Here is a 26733-nt window from a genome sequence, read left to right as displayed (position 1 = left end):
AAAGCCAATGTACTTTAATGGTTAGAGTGTTGGCCTAGGATCTAGTTGAACCAGGTGCAAATACCCACTTCGCCATGGACTCTAATCTGGAGAACCGGGTTTTATTCCCACCTCCACATGAGCGGTGGATGCTAATCTGGTGAACCGGGTTGGTTTCCTACACATGAAGCCAGCTGGGTGACCTTGGGCTAGTCACAGCTCTCTTAGAGCTCTCTCAGTCCCACCTACCTCACAGGGTGTCTGTTATGGGGAGGGGAAGGGAAGGTGATTGTAAGCCGGTTTGATTCTTCCTTAAGCGGTATAGAAAGTCGGCATATAAAAAACAACTCTTCTTCTTGCTGGGTGACCTTGAGCCAGGCCCATGCTCTCAGCCTAACCCACTCCACAGGGTTTATTTATTTATTAACTTTATATCCCTCCCCTCCCCGACCAAAGTTGTGAGGATAAAATGGAGGAGTGGGGAAAGATGTAGTCCACCTTGGGTCCCTGTTGGGGAGAAAGGTGGAGTATCAGTGATGTAAATAAAATAAATCAATAAATATGCTAGAGTTGTCTATTGAATACTGTCATTACGGGAAGACTGACCAAGGGAAAGGGACACATCACAAGAAAAGGAAGCAAGGAGGAAAAAGAACCAACGCTCAGTGAAGAAACTTGGTTGTGATTCCTGTAAACGTATCTCACTTCAGAACTGGTACCTAAGACAAACCAGACATCGTGCTCAGAGATCCATGACTGGAACATCTCAGATCTTTATTTCAAGGAAAACAGCAGCAGTTTGAGGCCCTGATTTAGAAAATTGCCTGGTTGCTTTTTTCCTTTTAAAAACCTAAGATCCATTCATGGATCTCCCAGTGTCACATCTGATTTCACGCTATGGGGACAGATTAACATGCACGGGGCAGATATGGACCGGGATCTGCTAGTTGCTGACTGTACTTAAGGAATTTTAAATAGCAGCTATAACTTTTTCTAACTAACTTTCATTAAATGAACCCAAATGGGTTTTCAATGAGGGTGGAAGTATTCCTGTGCTATGAACCTCCACAGTATCCTCTGTATTATCCAAGATGTTGCTCAATAAACAGGAACAGGGTAACCGGCATCCGGAAAACAACGGGAATTGTAGTGCCAAAGATGTCCGCTCAGTTACCGGTACTCACTATAAACTCCATTGTTCTCCAAAATCCTTCCAGAGAATCCATTGGCTTGCTCCACCACTCAGTACACTTTCTGTAACGTTTACCCTGGAACCAGAATTGCCGCAGCCACTCAAATTCAACCTATAAAAATACAAAACATGACACAGGGAATTTTTAAAAAAATCTATTTTCCCTTACCCTGAGAAAATGGCAAAATACAGAGAGTGTATAGGCCGAGAGCAAGGAAAAGAGGACCAAATAAGACATGACAGCAGCCAAAGGGCCAACCGGTGGCCACCATGTTAGGGGCAAACGTCACTATTTTAAAATTGCCAGGAGGACCTGATCCTAATCTGTCGTGAAGCAGGACAGTGACAGGCAATCTTGTTTCACCCCTCTGCAAGTTTAAAAGTACCCAAACAGGGCCCCCTATGGCTTCAAAACAGGGGTGGGGAATCTTTTTTCCGCCAAGGGCCATATGGACATTTATAATATCATTCGCAGGCCATACAAAATTATCAACTTGAAAATTAGCCGACCAAGCCCCAAGCAGGAAGCTGCCCCAGATGACAGCCCCCCAGCGTGGACAAGCAGGCAGGCATCCAACTGGTGGCACACTTGCCCAAATGGTGGCAAAGGATGGTTTGTTGCACCAGCCAGGAGTAGACGTCCAGCCACAAACCGGAGTTGCTCCTGCTACCTCCGCCTGCAGGGATGATATGAGGATACACTGGCTAAGAACTCCCCCCCCCATGCATTCTGGCCCTGCCCACCCCTCCATTGTAGCCACTTCCGCCCCCAGCCCTCTTGTAGTACAGAGGGAATACGTTTCTCCATGGCCCAGGTGGGAAAGGGTTAATACAGTTTCTTGGGCAGCTCCCTAACTAACAACTCTTCTGCAAGGGGAAAAAAAGGTTCCTTTTCTTGGCAAAACAAACTCACATCCGCTTTGAATAGAGGCTATTCCTGTCTGCGGGAGGGGGTGGATTGCCAGTCTTAGATCTTTCTGAGCTAGAGATCTGCCAGGACCCACGAAGGGCCAGACCAAATTATTTTGCGGGCCTTAAACGGCCCCCGGGCCTGAGGTTCCCCACCCCTGCTTTAAAAAGTGAGGCGGAGGGAAACAAGACTGGGCAAAGAATGAGCAGGGATGAAGGGCCAAGTTGTAAAACCTTTCTAAAATGGACCCATTTTGTGACGTCATCAGACTGTTGTCAGAGAACAACTCTGCACCTTCATAACTTGCTGGTCAATCTTCAAGCATAGATCTGTTCTCAATACCCCTTTAGTTCCCGTCCCATCGCACCCAACTCCCTTCTCTTCTTATTTCAAGTAATCTGCAGCTTTGGTCAGCTGGAAATTTCGGCAACTGTGCTTGAATTTTACATATAGGTACAAATCCCATTTCAATCGGCACCTGTGCCCGCAAAGAATGTTGTTCTGCTTACCTTTATTTAACTGTGACGCAGGAACAAAGAGACACCTGTAGACGGTGCAATACTGACCAAAAAAAATAAAATCCCACCCTGATTAAGTTCTCATATGAGAATATTCTCACTTCCCTTCCGCTCCCCTGTTGGCTTCCTCCTCCCCCAGGCTAAACAGAGCAGACACAAAAGTCTGAAAGTGATTTTAGTTGACAGTCGCTAAACACCCGTTTGATGTGTGTAACTGCTTTCAATAGGCGCTGTTTGAACAAAAAGGACTATAGATGCAGGAGGGAAAAAATTAAAGACAACCCCTGTTGGTAAAACATATTGGCAGGATTAACAGATCCCAGTTAACAGAGGTAAACCTTCCAAGTTTTGAAAGGAAGGTTACACGAACAGTTTAACTGTTCTTAGCATATCGGCTTAATAACATATGTTCTCCCCTAACAGAGTTCAAACAAAGTTTATTAAATGTGCGGTATTAGCCACATATAAGGATGTCTACTTTGGGATTTATTTATTTTAAAATCTTCCCCTGCAAAAAATCAATCACACAAAAGTGGTTGGGGTGCTATATACAAAAAGTTATAACTTCAACTCTTAAATAGAGGTTAGATCCTAGACTCTCTTCTGCTAAGTCTTCCTCCAATGAAGATTGGGTTTTTCTTTTCTTTTTTCCTTTTTTTATGGAGAAAGGCTTCTTCTAGTGAAGAAAAGCTTTGTTGAAGGAAGTCTTTCTTAGTTGGAGGACGACATAATAGATGGAAATCATAGGATCCAACCCTTGGATTTCAAATTACCAGTGTTTGTTTGACGGTTGGGCCTCTATGGTGGCAAACAAACTGTGGTTTGTTTATGGAAGGAAGGAGTCCGGTTTATACTTGGGGGGGGGGGAGAGAGAGACACAGAGACAGAGACAGACAATCTCCTATCTTATTAATATTTTGGAAACATCAAAGAAATGTGCATGGGATCCATCTATTGGTCAAAAGGAGACACCTAACTGAGGTAGGGGGCAGCTTTTGAGGATATCACACCAGTCTTGTTCCATCTACACTGGCTTCAAACTTGCTTCTGGGTTCAATTCAAGGTGATGGTATTGACCTTTAAAGGACTGTGTGGCCTGGGACCAACATACGTTAAGGAGCGCCTCCTCCCATATGAATCTACCCATTCACTCCAGTCATCTTCGGAGGCCCTGCTCCAAAGAACTGTGACTAGCCCAAGGTCACCCAGCAGGCTTCATGTGGAGGAGTGGGCAATCAAACACGGTTCTCCAGATTAGAATCCACTGCTCCTAACCACTACACCACGCTGTATCCCACACCACACTGGCTTGCCCCAATAGGCTTTATCACTGTATCAAAATAGTACACTGGCTGGTCCCTGTGCAAATAATGAAAGCTACAAAACCAAGCCACCCACAGACAAGGTTTGGGCCTCTACATATTGGGGGGGGGGGCTCCCCAGACGTGTCAAACATATAACCTTGTAAATTAACCTAAATGGAGGGGAAACTCCTCAAAATGCCAACCTGCTAAAGATTGAGCATGCTCCAGGAGGCTCATAATAGTAAGAGTAGCTGAGTGTCATTGAAACGGGAAAAGGGAATACGAGAAAATTTGCCCATTCCGACTTTTGAGAGGTTGCAGCCTTGGATGAGATTTCCAAATGGACATCCTCCACTACTCATGATTCATCGGGGGTCCCCAGCTTGTATTAATCTAAAACAGAGGTGCTCAACATGGTACCCATGGGCACCATGGGAATTGCTGACCCGCCAAGTATTTATAAAAAGTGGGCAGGGCCAGCTGGGGCTTTTGCCCAGCAAAACTTTTGATTGGCCATTGGAGATCTGAGAGGCTGTGCAGATTTTTAAAAACATTGATTTGGCAGCAGCTGCCACTACAGCACAAGGATCTTCACTGTGACTGAAGGTGAGCTGCAACAGCCATTTTGTGGCGGGCTCCACCTCAGTGGCAGCCATTTTGTAGCAGGCACCACCTCAGTGGCAGCCATTTTGTGGCTGGCTCCACCTCAGTGGCAGCCATTCTTTAGCCAGCTCCACCTCAGTGGCAGCCATTTTGTAGCCGGCTCCACCTCAGTGGCAGCCATTTTGTGGCCGGCTCCACCTCAGTGGCAGCCATTCTTTAGCCGGCTCCACCTCAGTGGCAGCCATTTTGTAGCTGGCTCCACCTCAGTGGCAGCCGGCTCCACCTCAGTGGCAGCCATTTTGTGGCTGGCTCCACCTCAGTGGCAGCCACTCTTTAGCCGGCTCCACCTCAGTGGCAGCCATTTTGTAGCTGGCTCCACCTCAGTGGCAGCCATTCTTTAGCCGGCTCCACCTCAGTGGCAGCCATTTTGTAGCTGGTGCCACCTCACTGACAGCCATTTTGTGGCTGGCTCCACCTCAGTGGCAGCCATTTTGTGGCTGGCTCCACCTCAGTGGCAGCCATTTTGTCGCTGGCTCCACCTCAGTGGCAGCCATTTTGTGGCTGGCTCCACCTCAGTGGCAGCCATTTTGTCGCTGGCTCCACCTCAGTGGCAGCCATTTTGTGGCGGCACCCGCCACACTGTGTCAGAATTCCAAAAGTGCTCACAAGCTTAAAAAGGTTGGGGGCCCCTGATCTAGAACATTCACACATTACATCCAGAATTCAAACAAAGGGCTTTTTAAAAAAAACATGTTTGTGTCGACAGTGTTATTTCAACTGAGCAATGCTGTGTAGCAAAAGCCAGATGGGCAGTTAGCAGTTAGCCGAACTGTACCACCTCAGAGCGCATTGTAAAAAGCCGAGCGATGCACCGCCGCGCCGTTCTGTTGTCTTGATCTTCCTCTGTTTACCACGCTGATTTACCTCGCCGTTGCATCAGCCTGGCTCCGCTCACCCTTTAAGCTATTATGAGAGGCGCACTTTCAGAGTTACAGTCAATAAGGCACGGGGGGAGAGGGGGGAGGCCAGCGACGCCGTCTGACATTTGGGGAGCCGGGGGGTCCTCCGTCAATTATTTAAAGGCACTCAGGTTATTAAATGCCACCTGGGAAGGTGATCTATATTTCCTCTCTTCAATGCCAGACGGCCCACTGGCTGGGCTGCCATTTCGCTGTGTCGTGCCAAACACACACACACACACACACACACACACCAACCTTCCTCAGGCTGTGTACAGTGACACTCTTCTCAGCAGCGACCTCACAGTCTGGCCCCACCGACACCTTTGCGGTGTGTGTAAAGCCGAGGTGGCCACAGACAATTCACCCGTCTTTGCTGGAGGGAATGATTAATGGGCACGAGGATACAGAGGAAGCTGGATCACTGGGAAACAGCACAACTTGAAGTTCACTCTTGGACAATCAGAGGTCAGCCATTGTTAGCCCGGCCCAGTTGGGCCCCCATTCATACCCAGGTCCCCCCCTCCCCGGTCTCTGATGTCAACAGTTTCCACACACATCCAGAGAAATGTTGCACACCGGCCAAGAGCTGATTTATTTGAGGTGGTAAACTTGTGACTTGGATCTGCTGTTGAGGGCCCAGATGATGGGATATTCCTTTGTAGGAGCGTCCCTACATGCAGAAAGTTGGCCTGTCAAGAAAAAAGCTCGGGTGCAACAGCTGGATTTGTAGGGAAAGGCATGTTTACATGCGTACGGAAGAGAATTCAATCATGTGAGCAACCAGTTGTCGTACAGCCAGAGATAGGTCTACCCCTTCCCCGTGGCAGCCATTTTGTGACTATCCTCCATCCTCCACGGCAGCCATTTTTTTGTTGGCACCTTTCTCAAAATTCCAAAAATGCCCAGAGGTTCGACATGGTTGAGGACCCTCACTCTAACCACTATGTTAGCTCAACAATTATTACAACTCCAAGGACCTTACACCATCCATTTCCTCCTCTGACATATCAGTTAAGCCGCCATTTTGTGGACCTTGATGTCCCAAATGCCAAAGCGTTGCCCGTTCTCCTTGCTTCTTTGCCACAGAAGGTTCGTTTTTTTCTCATGCACTTCAACCTCTGTCTGGCAAACACTTTTCTTTTCTCTGATAATGGAGTTTACCCATGAGTGGTTCCCCCCGCCCCCAATGATTTTGGAGCACCATTTTAGACACATCCATGAGCTGAATAAATCTATTTCCAGTGCCAGAAATGGCTCAGCCAGATCAACAGCTCAGCATTCATTCAGCCCTGCCAGATCATATATTTCAAGATAAATTACTAGTGACCAAACAATCACCTGACTGCTTAGAAGAGGCAACTTAATTCATTCTGTAACAACCATGTGTGGCCCAGCATTTTTTTTTAAAAAAATGGCCGTACCTCAATAGAGCTGTCCAGGTAGTTACTGCAATAAGCTCATCGGGCTGTTTGCTGATATATATATCAGCCAAGCATTTCAAACACAGTTTAAGCTTAACAAACGGAATAGGGGCTGTCTCTGTAAAATCTATGAAGGTTTTTTTTAATGATGCTTTCAATCTAACCATTAAGGTGCTCCATAAAGTCCAGTCAAGCTTCAATTAGGGTCCATTACTGTTCTCAAGTCAAAGGGTGATAAATACCAGAATCACTATAGCCAGATCCAATTTGCAGATGGGGTGGCCAATCTTTCAGGCTGTCAAGGAAAAGTTGCAGAGTGGGGTTACTGCCATGCCGGACAGAGGTACATGCTCAGAAAAAGCAGTGATTATATACATGCTCAGAAATGCCTCTAGGAAGCCCACAAACAAGACGACTGCAGCAGCATTATCCTGCCCGTGCTCCACAGCACCTAATATAACAGGCATGCTCCTCTGATCCTGGAGAGAATAGGCATGCATCATGATTATTATTCATTTTGACTAGTAGCCATGGATATCCCTCTCCCCCATGAACATGTCCACTCCCCTCTTAAAGCCTTTCAAGTAACCAGCCATCACCACATCCTGGGGCAGTGAGTTCCACCATTTAACTATGTGTTGGGTGAAGAAATACTTCCTTTGATCTGTTTTGAATCTCTCACCCTCCAGCTTCAGCAGATGACCCTGTGTTCTAGTATTATGAGAGAGGGACAAAAGCTTCTCCCTGTCCACTCTCTCCACATCATGCATAATTTTATAGGCCTTTATCATGTCTCCCCTTAACCGCCTTCTTTCCAAGCTAAACAGCCCTAAGCATTTTAACCGTCCCTCATAGGGCAGTTTCTCTAGTTTCCTGATCATTTTGGTTGCTCTTTTCTGCACCTTCTCAAGCTCTGCAATATCCTTTTTTAGGTGTGATAACCAGAACTGTACACAGTATTCCAAGTGTGGTCTCACCACAAGGGCAGTATGATAGCAGCAGTTTTATTTTTTTATTGTATTTATGCTTGTATTTATTTTTAATCTCCTGCTGCTTAATCAGGACGATGTTTTAGTCAATCATACACAGAAGCCTTAACTCATTTACGGAGAAGAGAGACAACTCAAATATGCTTGGCGATATCTGTACTCACAATCACCATTTTTCTTGTTTTTAATAATCAGAATTTCCTTCACTTAAAAAAAAAAAGTCTTCTGGTATCATCGTGTCAAATCCAAGATTTAGAATGTAAAATTGAGGTTGCCTTCAAACACATGCTTCACAGATTAGGAACATACCAGTTGTATTAGGGCCATGAACCTTCCAAAAGTTACCCTATAATTAGTATACAAAAAGCATGCGGTCTTTTCTCTTTTCTTTTTTCAAAAAGAAGAATCAAAGACCGGCATTAGCACCACAGATGTCTACGCTTCCCATTTACAGCAGCGCTTGGTAAAGAAATGTGTCTCCACAGCAATGTAAACCGCAGATCAGTTGCCCACATGTGTGGCAGAAAGAGGGCTTGCTAAGAAGGGGGGAGGGCCGCTGTCATATGGAATTAATCCCAACGCTAACATTTGCAAAGGGCCACAGAGGGAACCAAGAGGCCAGCACATGTGAGACTCCCTTCTCACATGCAGTTGAGATCCAGTCTTACCATACAAATTTGAAACCTATGGAGGATACCCACACACACACACCCCAAGTGGGACTTGGAGGGAGATGCAGGAAAAAGGGGGGCGATTATCAGAACGAAAGGTGGTAGGCCCCAGAAGACAAACGGGGGGCAGGTCTGCTAGTATGGTGTAGTGGTTAAGAGCAGTGGTTTGGAGCGGTGGACTCTGATCTGGAGAACCGGGTTTGATCAGCGGCAGACGCTAATCTGGTGAACTGGATGTGTTTCCCCACTCCTACTCATGAAGCCATTAAGAGCCTCGTGGCGTAGTGGTAAGCTGCAGTACTGCAGTCCAAGCTCTGCTCCTGACCTGAGTTCGATCCCGACCGAAGTTGGTTTCAGGTAGCCGGCTCAAGGTTGACTCAACCTTCCATCCTTCCGAGGTCGGTAAAATGAGGACCCAGCTTGCTGGAAGTAAAGGGAAGATGACTGGGGAAGGCACTGGCAAACCACCCAGTAAACAAAGGCTGCCTAGTAAACGTCGGGATGTGACATCACCCCATGGATTAAGAATGACCCGGTGCTTGCACAGGGGACCTTTACCTTTTTACACACGAAGCCAGCTGGGCGACCTTGGGCTAGTCACACTATCTCAGCCCCACCTACCTCACAGGGTGCCTGTTGTGGGGAGGGGAAGGTGATTGTAAGCCAGTTTGATTCTTCCTTAAGTGGTAGAGAAAGTCAGTATATAAAAACCAACAACTCCTCTTCCTTCTTCGTCGTCGTCGTCATATCTTGGAACCCTCCAGTTGTTTGACAAGCCCTGCGCAGTACTCCCAGGGAGCCAAAATAGAAGACCTATCAAATCACTTAGGTGCCCCTGAATTATGTGTTCTGGCTCACCAAGGACTTGAGAGGGGCCCCACCAGCGGTGTTTGGCTCGGCAGATCCCAAGGAAAAATAGGGCTTACTTGGGATACCCACTCTAATCTGGTGAACCTGGTTGGTTTCCCCACTCCTACACATGAAGCCTGCTGGGTGACCTTGGGCTAGTCACAGTTCTCTCTGAACTCTCTTCGTCCTACCTACCTCACAAGGTGTCTGTTGTGGGGAGAGGAAGAGAAGGCGATTGTAAGCCGGTTTGAGATGCCTTAAAGGCAGAGAAAATAGGGGTATAAAAAAACAACTCTTCTTTTCCTTCTTCTTCAACGAGTCTCCCAAGTTTTTTGGCAAAGCTTTTCTCCTAACACTGCCATCTGAAAATCTTTTGGACTAAAGACGCCAGGAATTGAACCTAGAAACTTCTGCAAGCATCTATACGTCCTGCTGCAGATCAGGGGCCCTTCGACTAACAACGACATGTGCAAAAACACTATTCTGTGCATCCCATGAAGTTTCCCATTCCACGCAAACCTCCTCCTCACCTCATTATGAGTTTCCTCCACTCGTTTTATAACAGCAATATCCAGAGATTGCAAAGACGCGCCCTTCAAATCGGTGTCGGCAGGCAGGTTCTGGAGGGCGGCTTCGCATTGGCCCAAAATGTAGTGAAGGGTCCCTTGAGAGCACTGTAACAAATCCCAAAGGTATCAGTGGACAAAGACAGAACAACTGATTCAAAAACAAAACCATAAAAACAAAATGCTATGCCTTGTTACAGAGAATGCGAACAGAATGATCAAATTGCAGGCAGGTTGGCAGACTGTTCAGAAAGGCATTTGCATTACGTTTTCATAGATCCAACCCTTCCTTCCTTCTTCTTTGTCTTTTTAAAAAATATATTTTATTGAATTTTTTAGATAGTACATAGTAAAGAGAGGAAAAAGGGTTGGGAACAATTGTCTTAACATTTCATACTGGGTCAGAACAGGTCTTCACCATTCCCGTCTGTCTGTCTGTCTGTCTGTCTTTCCCCATTCTTAGACCAAGGTCTTGAACAATAAAACCATAAAACTTAAATAAGACCCATCTCTAAAAACATCTCCCTTCATCTCTTCTCTGCAAACTCCAAAAAACGAGCAACAAAATAAGCACGCTGAGGGTCAGAGTCCTCTAAGAGGAACTGAACCTTTTGCTCCAAAGTTGCTTGAGAAGATGTGGCCATTGGTTAAAACATGGTATGATCCATTTTAGCCTAAGTTGTAAGGACAGTGCAAAAGGATATGTACCAAGGAGTCCACTGACTGAAGAGGGCAGGGACACAGCTGGTCTGAAAAAGGGATCTTTAGCATACGGCCCAGCAAAACCATTGAAAAAGGGCAATTAAATCTTGAATGCATAAAGACTCTACATAACTTTGGACTAACCAGAGAATCCATATAAGAAGGAAAGTTACCCTTAGATAACAGGCCCAGGGCAAGTGGAGAAGATGTACTCCGAGAGATCCATCCATTCAGTGAAAGTTCTTTATTATTTTGTGGCCCACTGAAGTCAGAGAATGAACAAAAGATGGAGAACCAATAGTGTCTAGGGCAGCGGTTCCCAAACTGTGCTCCAAGGAGCACTTGGTGCTCCGCGAATCATCTCCTAGTGCTCCGTGAAGAGATTGGAAAGAAAAATACTACTGTCATACGGTTTAGTATATAGGTGCTAGGTGAAAATTAGTGCTCCGTGACGAATTTCTCTCCTGAAAAGTGCTCCATGACTCAAAAATGTTGGGAACCGCTGGACTAGGGCTTAGAACATTGCATCTGAAAGTTGCAGGTTCTGTTTTTATTAATGATTTTATTGTTAGATTTTTTGGAATCAAATTTATTTTTTATGTGCATACGTATTGGATTTTAATTGCTGTTAGCCGCTCTGAGCCCGGCTTCATCCAGGACAGAGAGCTGGATAGAAACACAAATAATAAATAAATACATAAAACTAATAAATAATCCTTCCTCTCCTGTGATGCTACTGGGTGAACTTAGGCCTATCTCTGACCACCTAACCTGCCTTACAGGACTGTTGTGAGGATAAAAAAAGGAAGACCCAGCAGATAAAAAGAAAAGCGGCCCAGCAAAGATCCGGATTGGCCACTGGAGATTTGATTGCTTGTGCAGATTTTTTAAAAAGCATTGCTTTGGCAGCACGAGGATCTTTGCTGTGGAGCTGAAGGTAAGCTGCAGCAAGCATTTTGTAACGGCAATCTTGTGGATGTGCCCACCATGCTGTGTCACAATTCTAAAGGTGCCCGCAGGCTTAAAAAAGGTCGGGGACCCCTGAACCAGACACATATCCAATCATCTTTTCTCTTAACCTAGAACTTTCTCCATCAGATGCTGCTTTGGATCACCCATTTGTAGGGAAGTGGTACACCCCAGGAACAGCAGAGGTTCTGCTCACCTGGCATTGTGAGATCTTAAGAGCCGAGAGGTTTGCTTTGTGGCAGTTAACAGGACTGTGTAAAGCTATGCCAAGTTGTTCACAATGTTTCCTTTCACGGATCAAAATATTGTCTCCTTTTTCTTTGAACTTTCAAGTGGACTAATCCGTGGTTATGGCAAAATTCTTAGCACTGTTTCAACAGCAATGTAATACTCTGGATTTTTTTTTTTAAATAGGCGTAACATGTAGGGACATCTACAGAAGTTCATCCATCAAAGAACACAACAGTGCACTAATGTTGACACAACATTGTGTTGGCATTGGAAGCAAATAAGCTAATATGTAGACTTAGGAAAGGGAAGCGTAGATTCTTATTTATCTCACCCACACTTGAAGAAGTAAGAGGGGCACATACGGTCCCCCCCTCCTTGTCATTTTATCTTAGCAACAACCCTGTGAGGTAAGTTAGGCTGAGAGTGAATAGCCCAAGGTCATCCAAGGAGCACCAAGGCTGAGTGAGAATTTGAACCCAGGTAGTAGTAGTAGTAGTAGTAGTAGTAGTAGTAGTAGTAGTAGTAGTAGTAGTAGAAGAAGAAGAAGAAGAAGAAGAAGAAGAAGAAGAAGAAGAAGAAGAAGAAGAAGAAGCAGGAGGAGGAGGAGGAGGAGGAGGAGGAGGAGGAGGTTTTTATACCCCGGTTTTCGCTACCTTTAAGGAGTCTCAAACTGGCTTACAATTGCCTTCCCTTCCCACAACAGACACCTTGTGAGGTAAGTGGGGCTGAGAGAGTTCAGAGAGAACTGTGACTAGTCCAAGGTCACCCAGTTGGCTTCATGCGGAGGTTTGGGGAATCAAACCTGGCTCTTCAGTTTAGAGTCAACCACTCTTAACCACTTCACCACGCTGGCTGCTATCATGACCCTCAAACGAATGCACCAAACTGACGCTCTTATGACCCGCACCAATGAGATTGCACAGATGTCTCTGACTCAAAGAAGCAGAGCGCAGAGCGCACAGAGGGGAAAAACCTTCCTCTGAGTTTTTCCTCCCTATCATCAAAACTCAGGTAACAATGGATTAAAACTGTAGAAGGTCATTGTAGGAATTTACAAACATCGTGGTTGAGATATGCCGATGCCTCCCCCATGGAGCCTCAAACTATTTTCTATAACGTTCAGCACAGTGCCATGCCTGAGGTTCATCACTGATATGTGAGCAAATAAGAACCAACTCAAAGAAAGTCCGTGTGTTTCAAAATATATCCCAGTTGAGGAGAAAACACATGTCTAGCCCCCGTTGCTCTTCCCCCTCCTTTTCAACAAAACTTCCTTCTCTACTGAAAGAACAAAAACATAAAATGGTCTTTTTCCCCCCTTCTCCCTTTCAGGGCACAAGGCTGTGTCTCTATCAGAATTATTTTTCAGTTTAATATTTATAAGTGCCGCTAAATCCCTGAGAATGGCCCTTGAGAATGGACCCCTTGGTGTTCTAATTCTTTGTATCGAGGATTTCCATACTATATAATGTGAGGTCGCAAAGGTTTATAAAAACAAAAGAGAGGGTTTTTAAAGAGGAAGCCTTTTTTTCTGGAAGTGTGTGACTCTGGAAGTAAATGTGCATTTTAATATCAGAACAACACAGCAGTAGAGGAGCGTGCTGAGAGAGTTCCAGGCTACAAACAAAGAGCGTTTTAGGTGACATTTGGGACACTTTGGGTGGGTGGGGTGGGGGTTAACTTAGCATTTGTATAGCACTTTTGACCCACCCACCCCCCAGCATTTCATCCCTATTAACCAAGTGGCTGTAGTAGCTCCATATGCTTTTGCCCAGCTTTGGCTGGTGCGTCCACTGCACCTATTCCTGGCTCAGCCATTTGTAATTACATTTAGACTAGACTACTGCAATGTGCTCTACTTGGGGTTTGGAAGATGCCGCTAGTGCAGTGTGCTGTGGCTAGACTGCTGGTCGGGGCCAGCTACTGGGAGCATGTGACCCTGATACTACAGCAATTACACTGGCCACTGATCCACACCTGAGCCCAATTTAAGGATTCCATTACTCCACCTAGGTGAGATTTGGACCTCCTCCAAGCAGTATGGGAACAAACAGCAGATTGGAGAGAAGGGACGGGATTGTTAGCAGTAATGAAATAATGAATGCTTCCTTCCAGGCTTTTCATTTCAGATGCTAACGAAGGGGTGGTCGTGAAGGTACCAGGGGATGGTATCAACAGCAATTATTCTTGGGCAACTGTCAAAGGAACAAATGTGTTTTTTTTTAAAAAAAAAATCCCCTTCTTACTCACCTCCGCTACTCTGTGGGTAGAACTGAATCTTGCACACAGGCCTGCTAGAACACAGTGCTGGTGGGTCATATTCAGGTCATCTAGAGAGAAATTATGAAAAAGAAAAAAAATGTATTTAGTCTACTGCGGCCCCATGCAAAAGATGGTGGGGTTGGATTCTCAAGGTGGTCTTCAAGTTCCAATCTTACATAACCGAAGCGGGACTCTCAATGAAAGGAAGACAAAAACCACCCAACGGAGAAGCAAAGCCTGTATATTAACAATGCATATAGAACTTGGAAAGGAGGCACCGTCAGTTCCTGACCCTTAGCTCCTACCAACCCTTGTATCCTCCGGTCTGTGACAGATAACAAAGGTTTCCTCTAGCTCAGTGGTTCCCAACCTTTTTTTGACCAGGGACCACTAGGACTTTTTTGTTCGGTGCAGGGACCCCAAGGTTCAAAATAAAAATTTTGAGAATTTGAAAATAAACTTTAATCATAACTGTTAGTTAAACATTAAACTTAGAATAATATTTGAATATATATTTTTATAATAGAGAACTTTTAATTGAAAATATTAATTTATTATGGGTTTATAACTTTGTTTCGCGGACCTTAATTTAGTTCTCGCGGACCCCTGGGGGTCCATGGACCCCTGGTTGGGAACCAGTGCTCTAGCTGATCACCACTGTGTCACCATTGGGTATGAACCCCCTTCAGTTAAGGACGGCACATGGCCAGCCCAGCAGTACTTCCTGGCTGTCTCTCCTGGGATGCTCAAACCAAAGCCGAACAGAAAATTAAACCATTTGCCCAATTATAATGAAAACATTGTCGAAGGCTTTCACGGTCAGAGTTCATCGGTTCTTGTAGGTTATCCGGGCTGTGTGACCGTGGTCTTGGTATTTTCTTTCCTGACTGGCGAAACGTCAGGAAAGAAAATACCAAGACCACGGTCACACAGCCCGGATAACCTACAAGAACCGATAATGAAAACAGTTGGGTGTTTCTCCTTTATTTCCCCCCTGCTCTGCATTATTCGCTTTCTTTAATCTTAGTATTGTGTCTTGTGTTGTTTTTCTCTCTCTTTAGATACTAAACGTCGAGCACTACATAATATTATCTCACTATACCAGTTTCTGAGGAAGGTTTTCATTAGGGTTAAATCAACGTTGTGAATCTCTTTCGTCTAAGACCACGCCGGGTTTTAAACACTCTTTAGCTACTCTTTTGATCACAGACAGATGTTGTTCTAACATCCATGATTCATAGGCTCTCTTTATCATATATTAACAAGTTCCTAACATTTGAGCTATAAAACTAATTGGGATTTAGTGAGATTATCCTTCTTTTGTCGCGTCCCTTCTTTGCCTCATCCTGTTCTACTTCTGTGTCTCTGCTTATCTTTTATATTTTAACAGTAAATAGTTCTTGAGAAGAGAAGGTAGAAAGAATAAGGGAAGAGGATGGAAGGAAGGTGCGGAATGCAAACTGAACAAACACCCCAAATTCTCCAGAACAAACCCTCTGGGGAAACCAGGTATGTTGATTGCCAGGCCAGGCCAAACTGTAGGCCTCAAAAGACAAAATGGCGGCTATTAGTCTCAGCCATTTAAGAAGCCCAGGCCTCTGAGTTTTGTTAAGACCGTGAGCCCATGAAAGTTATTAGGTTTTTTTATATATATAAACTTGGATAATATTATCTGGAAACACCTATGTCATCTTGTTTAGTTGTCTGCTAATTAATTAAGGAGGAGGGAACAATTTGCATATCCCACTCCACCTCTCAAAAATTTCTTTCCAGAATTTTGTACCCTCTTGGGAGCCTTAGAAGGTTAGTTTCCCACCACTCCTCCCCTTTTTCTCATTAAGTGATTCTCAACTGAGACTCCTGGAATATGCTTACTCCTCACACACCTGCTCTTGGAGGGTCTTTTTTTCTTCCTTCTGATTAATTGACAAAGTCCTATTTTTTTCTGCACACCTGGGGACTCCCCCAAGTACACTGAGACCTTCTATCTTGTCTGTGCAACCTAGAGTTGCTGTTTCCATGACCATCATGAGGGACAGCTACTTTACCATTAGTAGGGTTACCCACCTCCAGGTACTAGCTGGAGATCTCCTGCTGTTACAACTGATCTCCAGCCAATAGAGATCAGTTCCCCTGGAGAAAATGGCCACTTTGGCAAATGGACTCTATGGCATTTGAAGTCCCTTCCCTCCCCAAACCCCACCCTCCTCAGGCTCCGCCCCAAAAATCTCCTGCCTGTAGAGAAGAGGGACCTGGCAACCCTAACCATTTGATGCATTGGTTCTTGATTAAATTCAAGTCACCATATACTGTGGATGGTCCCTTCAAGCAGGTGACTCCCTGAAGGGATAGGGATACCAGCACCCTCTGAGGACAAGGGCTCATCACTAAGGTTGCCATCTGCCCTCCTATAGTGAGTGTTTGCCTGCTAATCCACTCACTTGCCCACTAAGTGAGTGGCCGGGAGAAAGGGTGGGACAGAAGTCCATAAATAAATAAACAAATAAACAAATAAATAAATAAAATGCTGATCATCATGGCAGAGAAGGTGTGTGGTGAGATTGCGTCTAGGAATCCACCCCACCCCCCCGCAAATCTCAATGGTCTTTACCATAGAAATTTGGGGGATTCCTAGAGTGTCATCCAGAAGTGTCATCATTTCTGGGTTCAGATGCAATCCCCCCCAGAAGGGCTGGCGACTCCCTTGATGGCACTAAATACCAACTAACACACCTTCGTAGTCAGATCTCTCTGCTCTCTCCCCATCAGAGATCCCTGCCCAAAATGCATAGAATATGGCAAGACATGCAGCAAATGCACACCAAGGAGCCATGGCCAGTCGCAGTTCTCCACCACTGTGTAACCAAAAGCTTGTCTCCTTTGCACACTGTGTGTTCTTTTGCCGCAACACCGAAACAGAACCTCCATATTTAGATGCAATATACCTCTGCTGTGAGATAAAAGAACACACGGGAGCTATTGCCTTCATGCCGGCTTCTGGATTCTGCAGAAGCACCTGGAAAGCCACTGTTGGCTACAAGAAGAAAGATAAGTTGGGCCGTCCCAGTATAACTTAGCTCTTCTTGCTATGCTTTGCATAAGAATGGGGAGGGGAAATGCCAGCTGCCAGAAAGTGTGAATTGTCCCTAATAAGGAATAATTCTGTAACAATGACAACAACAACAACAACAAAAATGTACGGCATAAGGACAACACACACACAATTAATTAGCAGACAACTGAACAAGATGTAGTGGCTTCACCAAATTCCATGATCAAAGCTCAGAAACAACAAATAACTTTCCGGAGCACCGAGTCATCGCAAATAAAGATAAGGAAAGTATGGGGATCAAATGTGCATTCACATTTCAGAGGGCAATTAACTGGCAGGAACTTCGAATGACTCTCCCTATACATATGGAAGGCTTTTCCCACTTAACTCTTTGCTTCCTCGACTGCAACCCAGTCCCATAAATGTGCGCTCCCAACTTCTGGTTAATGAAAATGTTTTGTTTTTTTTGGAAGGGGGGGTTGTTCCTTGAAGTATAATTTGCTCAGTTCTCTCCCTCCACCCATGAACAGACGCCACTAAATTGATCTTAAGCTGCATTTAACCTCCAAGAGACATTTGATCTATAGGAAACAGCTGCTGCGACCCAAAGTCTTCCTCCCCCCTCTTTGAACATACCCCCAAAGTGTATATGTTCAATGTGTTTTGAAGTCACGGTAGGAAAATTAGTGACAATTGTAAAATCTGCTTGCAGATCTGGTCGCATCAGCCCCTGAAAGATCAGGGGGAAAGATTTCAATTTAATGCTACGACCATGACAACTTGCTGTAAGGCAGAGCAGATGGGGCCATCCTGGGCAGCTCCACGTGCTGCGGATTTATGGCCCGCCTCTGATACGTTTTCTAGCAGACAATCTTTGATGGAAGATGGGAGGCTGCAGAGTGCAACTCATTCTTCCTCCTCTGGCCAGAAGATACACACACACACACACACACACATATTATAAATAGAGCAAAAGTGTTTTTCTTTTCAGCAAGGTTCTAAAGAGAGGGATTTCATTTATCAAGAAAATCTTCTGTAGGTGAAAGAGACGAGATCTATTTCCAGTGAGTCCTTAAAACACATATAAATATATTCTTGATATGATGGGAGAAGGTGACTGTCCCCTCTCGATACACACTGTACAGTTCCAGATGTTATTTAACAGTCACCTGAAAATATAAAGGCCAGGGGTTAAGAAGCAGGTGTTAAACTAACCTTTACCCATTCAACATTAATACCCCTTTCTGCCCCTTTTCTCTGTGCAAAAAAAAGAGAGATAATATTCCCAAACTCAAAAAATTTCAGGAATTCTTGTGGGGTGGGGGAGGAAGAAAAAAGAAAAAAAATGAAATACACAAACCAATTTGTTCTCCTTAGTTCTTTCAAGGATGAGGAACAAAAAAAAAGGACACAAGAACCACCTTTGCCCTTGAATATTACCTAGCATAAAGTAGCAGTCTCCTGGGTGAAGGGGGATCGCCAGCCCCGACGTCTGGATGTCCCACGCTACTTTCAAACCAATGTGCCAGATGGAGGGGTCTCTACCATTTGAAGTCTCTTCCTCAAGGAGATCAGTGGCGCAGTCTGGGGGGGGGGGGAAATAAGGAAAGAAAAGCAAGCAATTCAGCTGGGAACATCCTTGTTTGCAGATGGTTGCCACAGAGAAATCACTTTTCCACGTCAGCTTTTAGAGCTCTTCTACATTCATTCACAAGAGAAGTGAATGGCGGATGCGGGGGAGGGGGGAGTCTTGACTTATATTTGCTATATTTCAGAAGATAACATCTGGGCTTATGCTGTGTTCTCAGCTATTATCAGCGTTAACGCTAAACTTCAAGACAAAACAAATTTTATATTGGAAAAGAAAGTTTCACAGTTAAGAACATAAGAAGAGCCCTGCTGGATCAGACCTTTGGTCCAGCCTCCCGTCTCACACAATGGCCAACCAGTTCCCTTGGAGGTCCAACAACAGGGCATAGAGGCTGAGGCCTTCATTAGAACATAAGAAGAGCCTTGCTGGATCAGACCTGTGGTCCATCTGGTCCAGCATCCCATCTCCCACAATGGCCAACCAGTTCCCCTGGAGGCAACAACAGGGCATAGAGAGGCTGAGGAGGAGGAGGAGGAAGAGGAGTTGATTTTTACATGTCCATTTTCTCTACCTTTTTAAAGGAGAATCAAACCAGCTTATGATATCCTTTCCTTCCTCTCCCCACAACAGACACCTTGTGAGGAGGTAGGGGCAAGAGAGTTCTGAGAGAACTGTGACTTGCCCAAGGTCACCCAGCTGGTGTCATGTGTAGGAGTGGGGAAACCTACCAGGTTCACTAGATTAGAGTCTGCTGCTCCTGTGGAGGAGCGGGGAATCAAACCCGGTTTGATGTGTAGGACTGGGGAAACCAACCCGGTTCACCAGTCTGCTGCTCATGTGGAGGAGTGGGGACTCAAACCTGGTTCTCCAGATTAGAGTCCACCGCTCTTAACCATTACACCACGCTGGCTCTCGCCAGTGTTATTGCTTCACCTTAAACTTCAGACAGATAATGTATCTTTGCCTCTAACATGCTGGTAATGAGATCCTAGTTTATTCTAAGGCTTATGTGGCTGTCCCCTCATGCGCAGAGTGATGGTTCAAGGTTTGCTGCCTTAGGTTTTTGACCCAACTCCAATTTGTTGATGCCCACATATTCAGTTTGCCTTCTTCATTATATAGCTCTGCAATTGTTAGGACAATGAGCCCTGTGGCGCAGAGTGGCAATCTGCAGTACTGCAGTCCAAGCTCTGCTCACGACATGAGTTCAATCCCGACGGAAGTCGGTTTCAGGTAGCCGGCTCAAGGTTGACTCAGCCTTCCATCCTTCCGAGGTCGGTCAAATGAGTACCCAGCTTGCTGGGGGTAAAGGGAAGTCGACTGGGGCACTGGCAAATCATCCCACAAACAAAGTCTGCCTAGAAAACGTCGGGATGTGACGTCACCCCATGGGTCAGGAATGACCCGGTGCTTGCACAGGGGACCTTTACCTTTTTAATTGTTAGGACAAGATCCAGAGCTTTTTGAGGGGGGGGAGAAAAGGGCTTTTAATGAGCAAATGACCCCTCTGGAACCACCAGAGGCTATCAATAAGCACCAGTCATATGGCCCGTCGTCTCTAAAAATTGGACAAATGTGCTTATTTGCATGCCACTGAAAAACAGGTGTCAAAGCGATACTTTCTGAAAACTTCCTCCTAATTCATTTTCAACCCAAACCACTGAGAGGAGGAGGGGAAAACAGATTTATAACTTTCATTATTCCACGCACACAGGCGGACCAACACTGACCTCCTGGCTTCTTGATAGTCAAGTAATTCATCAAGTGACGCTGGTGCAGTATTTCTTTAGATTGGAGAATGTGAAGCAATTTCCCAGCTGATTTTAAGCATAACAAAAGAAGCACTCAAATAAAATTTGGGGGTTCTTTTTTTCCCTGGGGGGATATCTAATTGGACCACACTCTAGAATTGTTTCATCTCGTCTGAGGCGAGCAGTATGCATGTTTGGAGTGGGGGGGGACACCCCCTTCCTGGATGCTAGTCATTGTATAAAGCAAAACACAAATAATAAAAGCAAAGGTAGGGGAAAGCTTGGGGAAAATATATCTCCTCCCCCAAATCAATACTAACAGCTTTCAATAGCCATAATATTTTCTATCTCCTTTACAGAGAAACTCAAATTTAATTGTAAAATTTAGAGCACTTTCTGAAAACAGCAAACGTAGTTGATCCTATCCCTTCCAAAGCAATATGACCAGGATATTATAAGATAGACGTAATCTCTGCGGGTTAATTCTGCCTGTTAGCCAGTGTGTCCAGTTCACCCTGGCAGCTGTACTATTCGTAACACAGCCCCAATAAAATGGGACTACAATTACAGACAGCAATTTCAATCAAAGCTTCCAGGGGTCTACTCATAAATCAAGTACTTTTGGAATGTGCTTGTTAAAACAACTCTCTCTCTTTGCAGTATGATAATTTATTTTTATTTTATTGCTTAAGCATACAGTTCCCATGCAGCACCCAGACTGCCCATCCTGAAGTTCATAACTGATGCACTTTATAATTACCTTTCAGCGAGTGAAACTGATTACTCCCACTGTGATATTTTGGAAACAATCGGGAACAAGCTGCTACTTGCTTTTCAGTGTCAGTTATTCTAAAGAGATAAAAACTCGAAAGAGCTCATGAGGGGGGCGGTCTCCTCAACATCTGTGGCTGGACCTGCCAGCAAAACCTGTCTATGGGGGGGAGATGAAACATAAAGAGTGGTGCGTTTCAACAAGTGATTTGAGACCACGCCTGCCCTGCTTGAAACAGCATTTCCTGTGTCTAGCGTCTGACCGAAGCGGAAACGTTTTTGGAAGAACCTGAACAAATCTTGCTGACACCAAGCGGTACTTTTCATAAGAATTTCCAAACGTACAAAATCATAAAAATCCAAAAGGCAGACCATCGAAGTCTGTTTATTCATTTCCCGTAATCTTAGATGCTCCCATCTTATGTCACTTCCTATGTTTCTTGTTTTATCTGGCTAAGGGCCAGATAAACAATCTATCTATGTCACTTCCTTTCTCAGCTAGTTGGTCCCCCTCCCAATCTTCCTGCCAGCTCTCCTGCGTACCAAAACTTCCCTATACCTGCTGTCTTCAGCTTCCAACTTCCCAACTTCTCCCCATCCTTGCCAGTCTCTGCTCTACGCCCCCCCATGTTGCCCCCCATTTTATTTTTTCCACTTTTCTGTAAACCTGTTCCGCCCCTGGGTTTGCAGAAATCTCTATCACATCTCCGTGTGCCCCCCTTTGTGGGTTTTTATCCATAGGAGCAATGAACCAATTCCAATTTCCAAATGGTTTTCAAGGGGAGACCCAGAAATTATGTGATACAGTCATCTCTCATGTATAGGACAAGAGTGCAGAGTATCTAAAAATGTGTCTAGACTCTGGTCAACCAGCAGAAAGACTTCCACTCGCATCCCGCAGAATGCAGAGAATATCATCCATGCAAAGGACTGCCAAATTTGTGCGCCACTCTAAAATTATAGTCAGATTTTGCTTTGATTTCTTAACAAGACATTTGCATAGAGGAAGGAGGTGACTTTAGAATTTTGCACCCTTGGCAAGGAGCCTATTTTGACTGGTCAGGCCCTGCCTGTAAGGATAATTTTAAATTCTTTCTAGAGGTGGTGTCTTTGCCCCATGGCTACTGAAAGGGAAGTCTACGAGTCCAAGTTCAAAACAGGTTGGACACGTTTACCGTTAACGAACTTTGCATCTATTTAAGGATAATTTTGAATTCTTTCTAGAGGTGGCATCTTTGCCCTGCTGCTACCGAAGCGGAAGTCTACGAATCCAAGTTCCCAACAGGTTGGACACATTTACTGTTAAGTGACCTTGCATCTATTTAAGAAGCAAATGGAGGGGATTACTGGTCAATTGTCAATCTGCAATTACTTTCTAAAAGTCATTCAAACCAACGCTGCCAGAAGCACCTCACCTCATCATAACCACAACGGAAATTCAGCCCAGCCATTTTTTCTTTATTTGATGTTTGGTCTGTGTGTTTAATAATAATTTCTAAAAAGAAAATATGTTGTGCTGGAAAAAAGGCACCAAAAACAAGTATTAGAGCCTTCAAAACAGGTCACTACAGCAGTCAATCACTGGTTTGTTAGACTGTTAAGCATTAACTTGTCAACTAACAGATCCAGCTGTTTATTACTCTAAGGTTTACACAGCCAAATAAGCCTTAAGGGGCAACGGGCCAAGAACAATACCAATCAAAAGAATCCAGAGAGGCAAACTCCTTATCCACCCTGAAACAGCCTATCCACATTTAGGAAAAGAAAAGAAATGTGGACTGCTGTAGAATTTCTGCCTACCTGTTAATCTTTAGCCATCTCGGCCAAATTCAGGGAATAAAGCCCTATATTGATTACAATACCCACACACAATGTCTCTCTTCAGCCCCACCCCAAAGACAGCCTTTAGGGAGCTTGGGAAGTCAGTTCAGAGAAGAGAAAGAAAGCCAAAGAAATAACCCTTGAAGACCAATACGTTTATCATGGCACATGCTTTTGAGGAGTTAGAACTCATTCCGTCGGATGCATGAAGCATGTCCTCAGTCGGACAATGGGCACAAAGGCAGGGAAAGAATAAGAGTATCTAGTAAGGTCAAAAGGCCATGAAACACAAGTACTATCCAGCCTGTGTTGGGGTAAGCTCAAATGTATATAGTGGTGGAAAGTGCAGTCAAGTTGCAGCTGCCTTTTGGCAAACCTGTAGGGTTTTTAAGGCACGAGAAGAAAAGAGATTTGCCATTGCAACCCTGGACTTCCTTGGTTGGTTCCCATCCAAGTACTAACCAGGGCCTTCCTGCATTCCCTGAACATTGCTACAGTACATAGACATCAGCTGCAACGTTGCAGGATTCTGCAAGGTCTCTTTCAGCATCACCTTGAGGGTCATGCTGAGCCTGAAGGCCGTCGCAGCCTCCTGCCGAAAACACACAGCCCCACTTCCCCAGACAGCTGCACCAACTTCCTGGTTTGCATTTTGCCATGCAATTAAACTTGTTGACATTGATCTATGCAATTCCTTATAACCTGAGTCTTAGCAGTTGGAGGCGACCTCCTATTTCACCATACCTTCGTGGCCGTTGGAATTCACTAGTCTGCTTAAACTTATGGCTTCTGAGGCTGTAAATCTTTGAGAACAGGAACTGAGGATTATAAACTTAATATTCACCCAATCACTGCTAGGACTGCTAGTGCAAAACTGTTGCATTCCACCCGCATAGTTTCACTGGAGGCCTCCTCTGGCGTAAGCCAACCCTTCAATGGTACTGACGGAACCACTTTGTGCACGGAATTTCTTGCTGCCTCAATACTTGCTTCCTGAGGCCTAAGTTTCCTTTTCCTATTACAGGTTGAATATCCCTTATGCAAAATGCTTGGGGCCAAAAGTGTTCCAAATTTCGGATCTTTCCATATTTCTGCATATTTGCATATACATAATGAGATATCTTGGGGACGGGACCCAGGTCTAGAAACGAAATTCATTTATGTTTTATATACACCTTATACCAGGGGTGTCAAACATAAGGCCCACGGACCAGATCCGGCCCCTTGAGAGTTCTTATCTGGCCTGAGAGCCAGCCAAGGCAGCCACCCGCTTGTCCTGATCTGGAATTGGCGAGGCATGGTCTGGCCTAGCCAAGTGACATTTATGTCATATTTGCTCCTCGTAACAAATGAGTTCAACACCCCTGCCTTATACACATAGCCTGAAGGTAATTTTATACAATATTTGTAATAATTTTGTGAATGTGGGGCATTGTGGGGAACCTGCCATTGGCATGACTGGCCTGCCCCCGTGCCCTTTTATTACCATCTGTGGGCGCTGAAAAAAGGTTCGGATTTTGGATACTGGATTTCTGGATAAGAGAGACTCAACCTGTAATGGAACATACAAAGTTGCCAATATTCACTGAGACGGATTGAAATTAGAATTTGTGGAATGTGGAAATTTGGTTGCATTCATACAGGTTTAAACTGGGACTAAGGGTACCTGTGCTCACGATAAATGCTAGCTTAGCAAAACGAGGAAGGTTGTGTTCCTGCGAGCGACGGCTTGACAGATGATTCCACCTGATGCCACCACCATCCTCACACACACATGAACGTATGAAGCTTCCTTATAGTGAATCAGACCAGTGGTCCATCAAGGTCTGTGTTGTCTACTCAGACCGGCAGCCGCTCTCCAAGATCTCAGGCAGAGGTCCTTCACATCTCCTACTGCCTGATCCTTTCGGCTGTAGATCCGAGGATTGAACCTGGGACCATCTACAGGCAAAGTAGAGCCTGTTCTACTGAGCCATGGCTCCTCCTCAATCCTCGTTTCATGATCCAAAGCAGCTTTCCTTCTTGTTCTCTAAATACAGCACGGAAAGCCGTGCATGTCAAATAGGGGGTTTCCGAATTCTCGCTAATCTCACAGGAGTTCAGGAAGCTCTATTGGGCATACACAGATTGCTGTGCTCTGCTGAAAGATGTCTGGGGGCAAGAGGAGGGAAGAAGCAACAGTGGAGTGGGAACAGAGGCAGCAGAGGAGGAGGTGTCAAAATCTATTGCCCTAGGTCACTGTCTCTCCACACATCATCATAAATAATATAATGGTTATCTCTAGTTGCTGCTGTCCTGACTGAGCGTTGCATTTATCTCATAAACATTTGATGGCCCAGGATAGCCTGATCTTGTCGTATCTTGGAAGCTAAGCAGGGTTGGCCCTGGTTAGTACTTGGATGGGAACCCACCAAGGAAGTCCAGGGTTGCAATGGCAAATCTCTTTTCTTCTCTTGCCTATGTGCCCTACATATTTCTTGTATGTGTTTCCATTGATTTTCAATGGCAAGTGATGGCATGGGCGCCATCACTCTAGCACCAGAGTTCTAGGGACCACTCCTCAGCCACCCCAAGTTCTGTGTACTGCATCCAACCGTGCCTTCATGTGAACCTTCTCACCTGTTCATTACTTGCCCAAGGACCACACAACACTGCCACCACTCTGCCATCACTTCTCTCAATTGCTAGCTGTCAATTTCTCTTACAGAGAACCAGCATTCCTTGTGCAACATTAGCCATCTCTTTGGCATCCCAGAATCTCATGCACCCAGCTGGTCTCTCCACGCTGATTTGCACCTTTGGTTATTGTGCTTCTGGGCCCAACCACACAACACCTTAAGGTGCCATTTTGGGACCATCCAAACTGGAATGATGGGAGGATGAATGTCAGTTGGGAAGGGGCTGTGGTCCAGTGGAAGTGCTTCTGCTCTGCATGCGGAAGGTCCCAGGTTCAGTCCCCGGCATCTCCAGTAAAGATCAACGGCTGTGAAAGACCTCAGCCAGAGACCTTGGAGAGCCGCTTCCAGTGTGAGTAGACGACACTGACTTTGATGGACCAAGGGTCTGATTCAGTATAAAGTAGCTTCATGTGTGTGGTGAAAGTCATTTTAATTCTTCTGGAATCAGCTCCGGAGCCAGAACAGCCCTTCCCCACATCCTAAAGCCGCATATCCTAAAGTGTTACCTTTGAAACGCTTCATGATTTGCTGCGAGAGCACATGGGGAAAGATTTTGAGCCATTCTATTCATGACATTCTATTCAATGGCACTAATAGTTCCCCCTTAATCGACCTATTAGCAAGTAGCAACCATTTCATGGGGGGGGGGACTTTCCTTGGATTTGTGAAACAAATGGAGTTACTGCCACGTTCTGCAGAGCAGAGCCAGACAAGGCGGCTATTGATCAAACCGCACCGAGTAAATTGGCAAACAAAGAAACTTTTGTAAAGGTTAATACTATCACATAACGCTACACCGAGAACACATTCTGCCAGGTGCGCTCCCCTGCTAGGAAGACGCTGAGCTTCTCCAACTCCCTATAAAAGTCCAGAGAAACCAAAGAGATATCAGCATTTCTTGGGAGGCCCTTAGTACCGTGAAAAACCAAGTCCTCATTTAG

At 45.1% G+C, this 26733-nt stretch overlaps 1 protein-coding gene across 1 annotated transcript in view; it reads right to left on the bottom strand.

Annotated features, from left to right (window-relative positions):
• Positions 1-26733, bottom strand: part of FTO (FTO alpha-ketoglutarate dependent dioxygenase) — a 265813-nt gene that overhangs the window by 172690 nt on the left and 66390 nt on the right. The window contains exons 4-6 of the mRNA XM_056862878.1: positions 14117-14196; positions 9929-10072; positions 1164-1283 (exon numbers count right to left, since the gene is read on the bottom strand). Coding sequence (XP_056718856.1) covers positions 1164-1283; positions 9929-10072; positions 14117-14196 — 344 coding nt within the window. The remainder of the gene's footprint in view (positions 1-1163; positions 1284-9928; positions 10073-14116; positions 14197-26733) is intronic.

Source organism: Euleptes europaea, chromosome 17 (assembly GCF_029931775.1).
Source record: "Euleptes europaea isolate rEulEur1 chromosome 17, rEulEur1.hap1, whole genome shotgun sequence".
Lineage (NCBI taxonomy): Eukaryota > Metazoa > Chordata > Lepidosauria > Squamata > Sphaerodactylidae > Euleptes > Euleptes europaea.
Note: the sequence above shows the minus strand (reverse complement) of the source record. Positions and strands in the feature narration are given on the sequence as shown.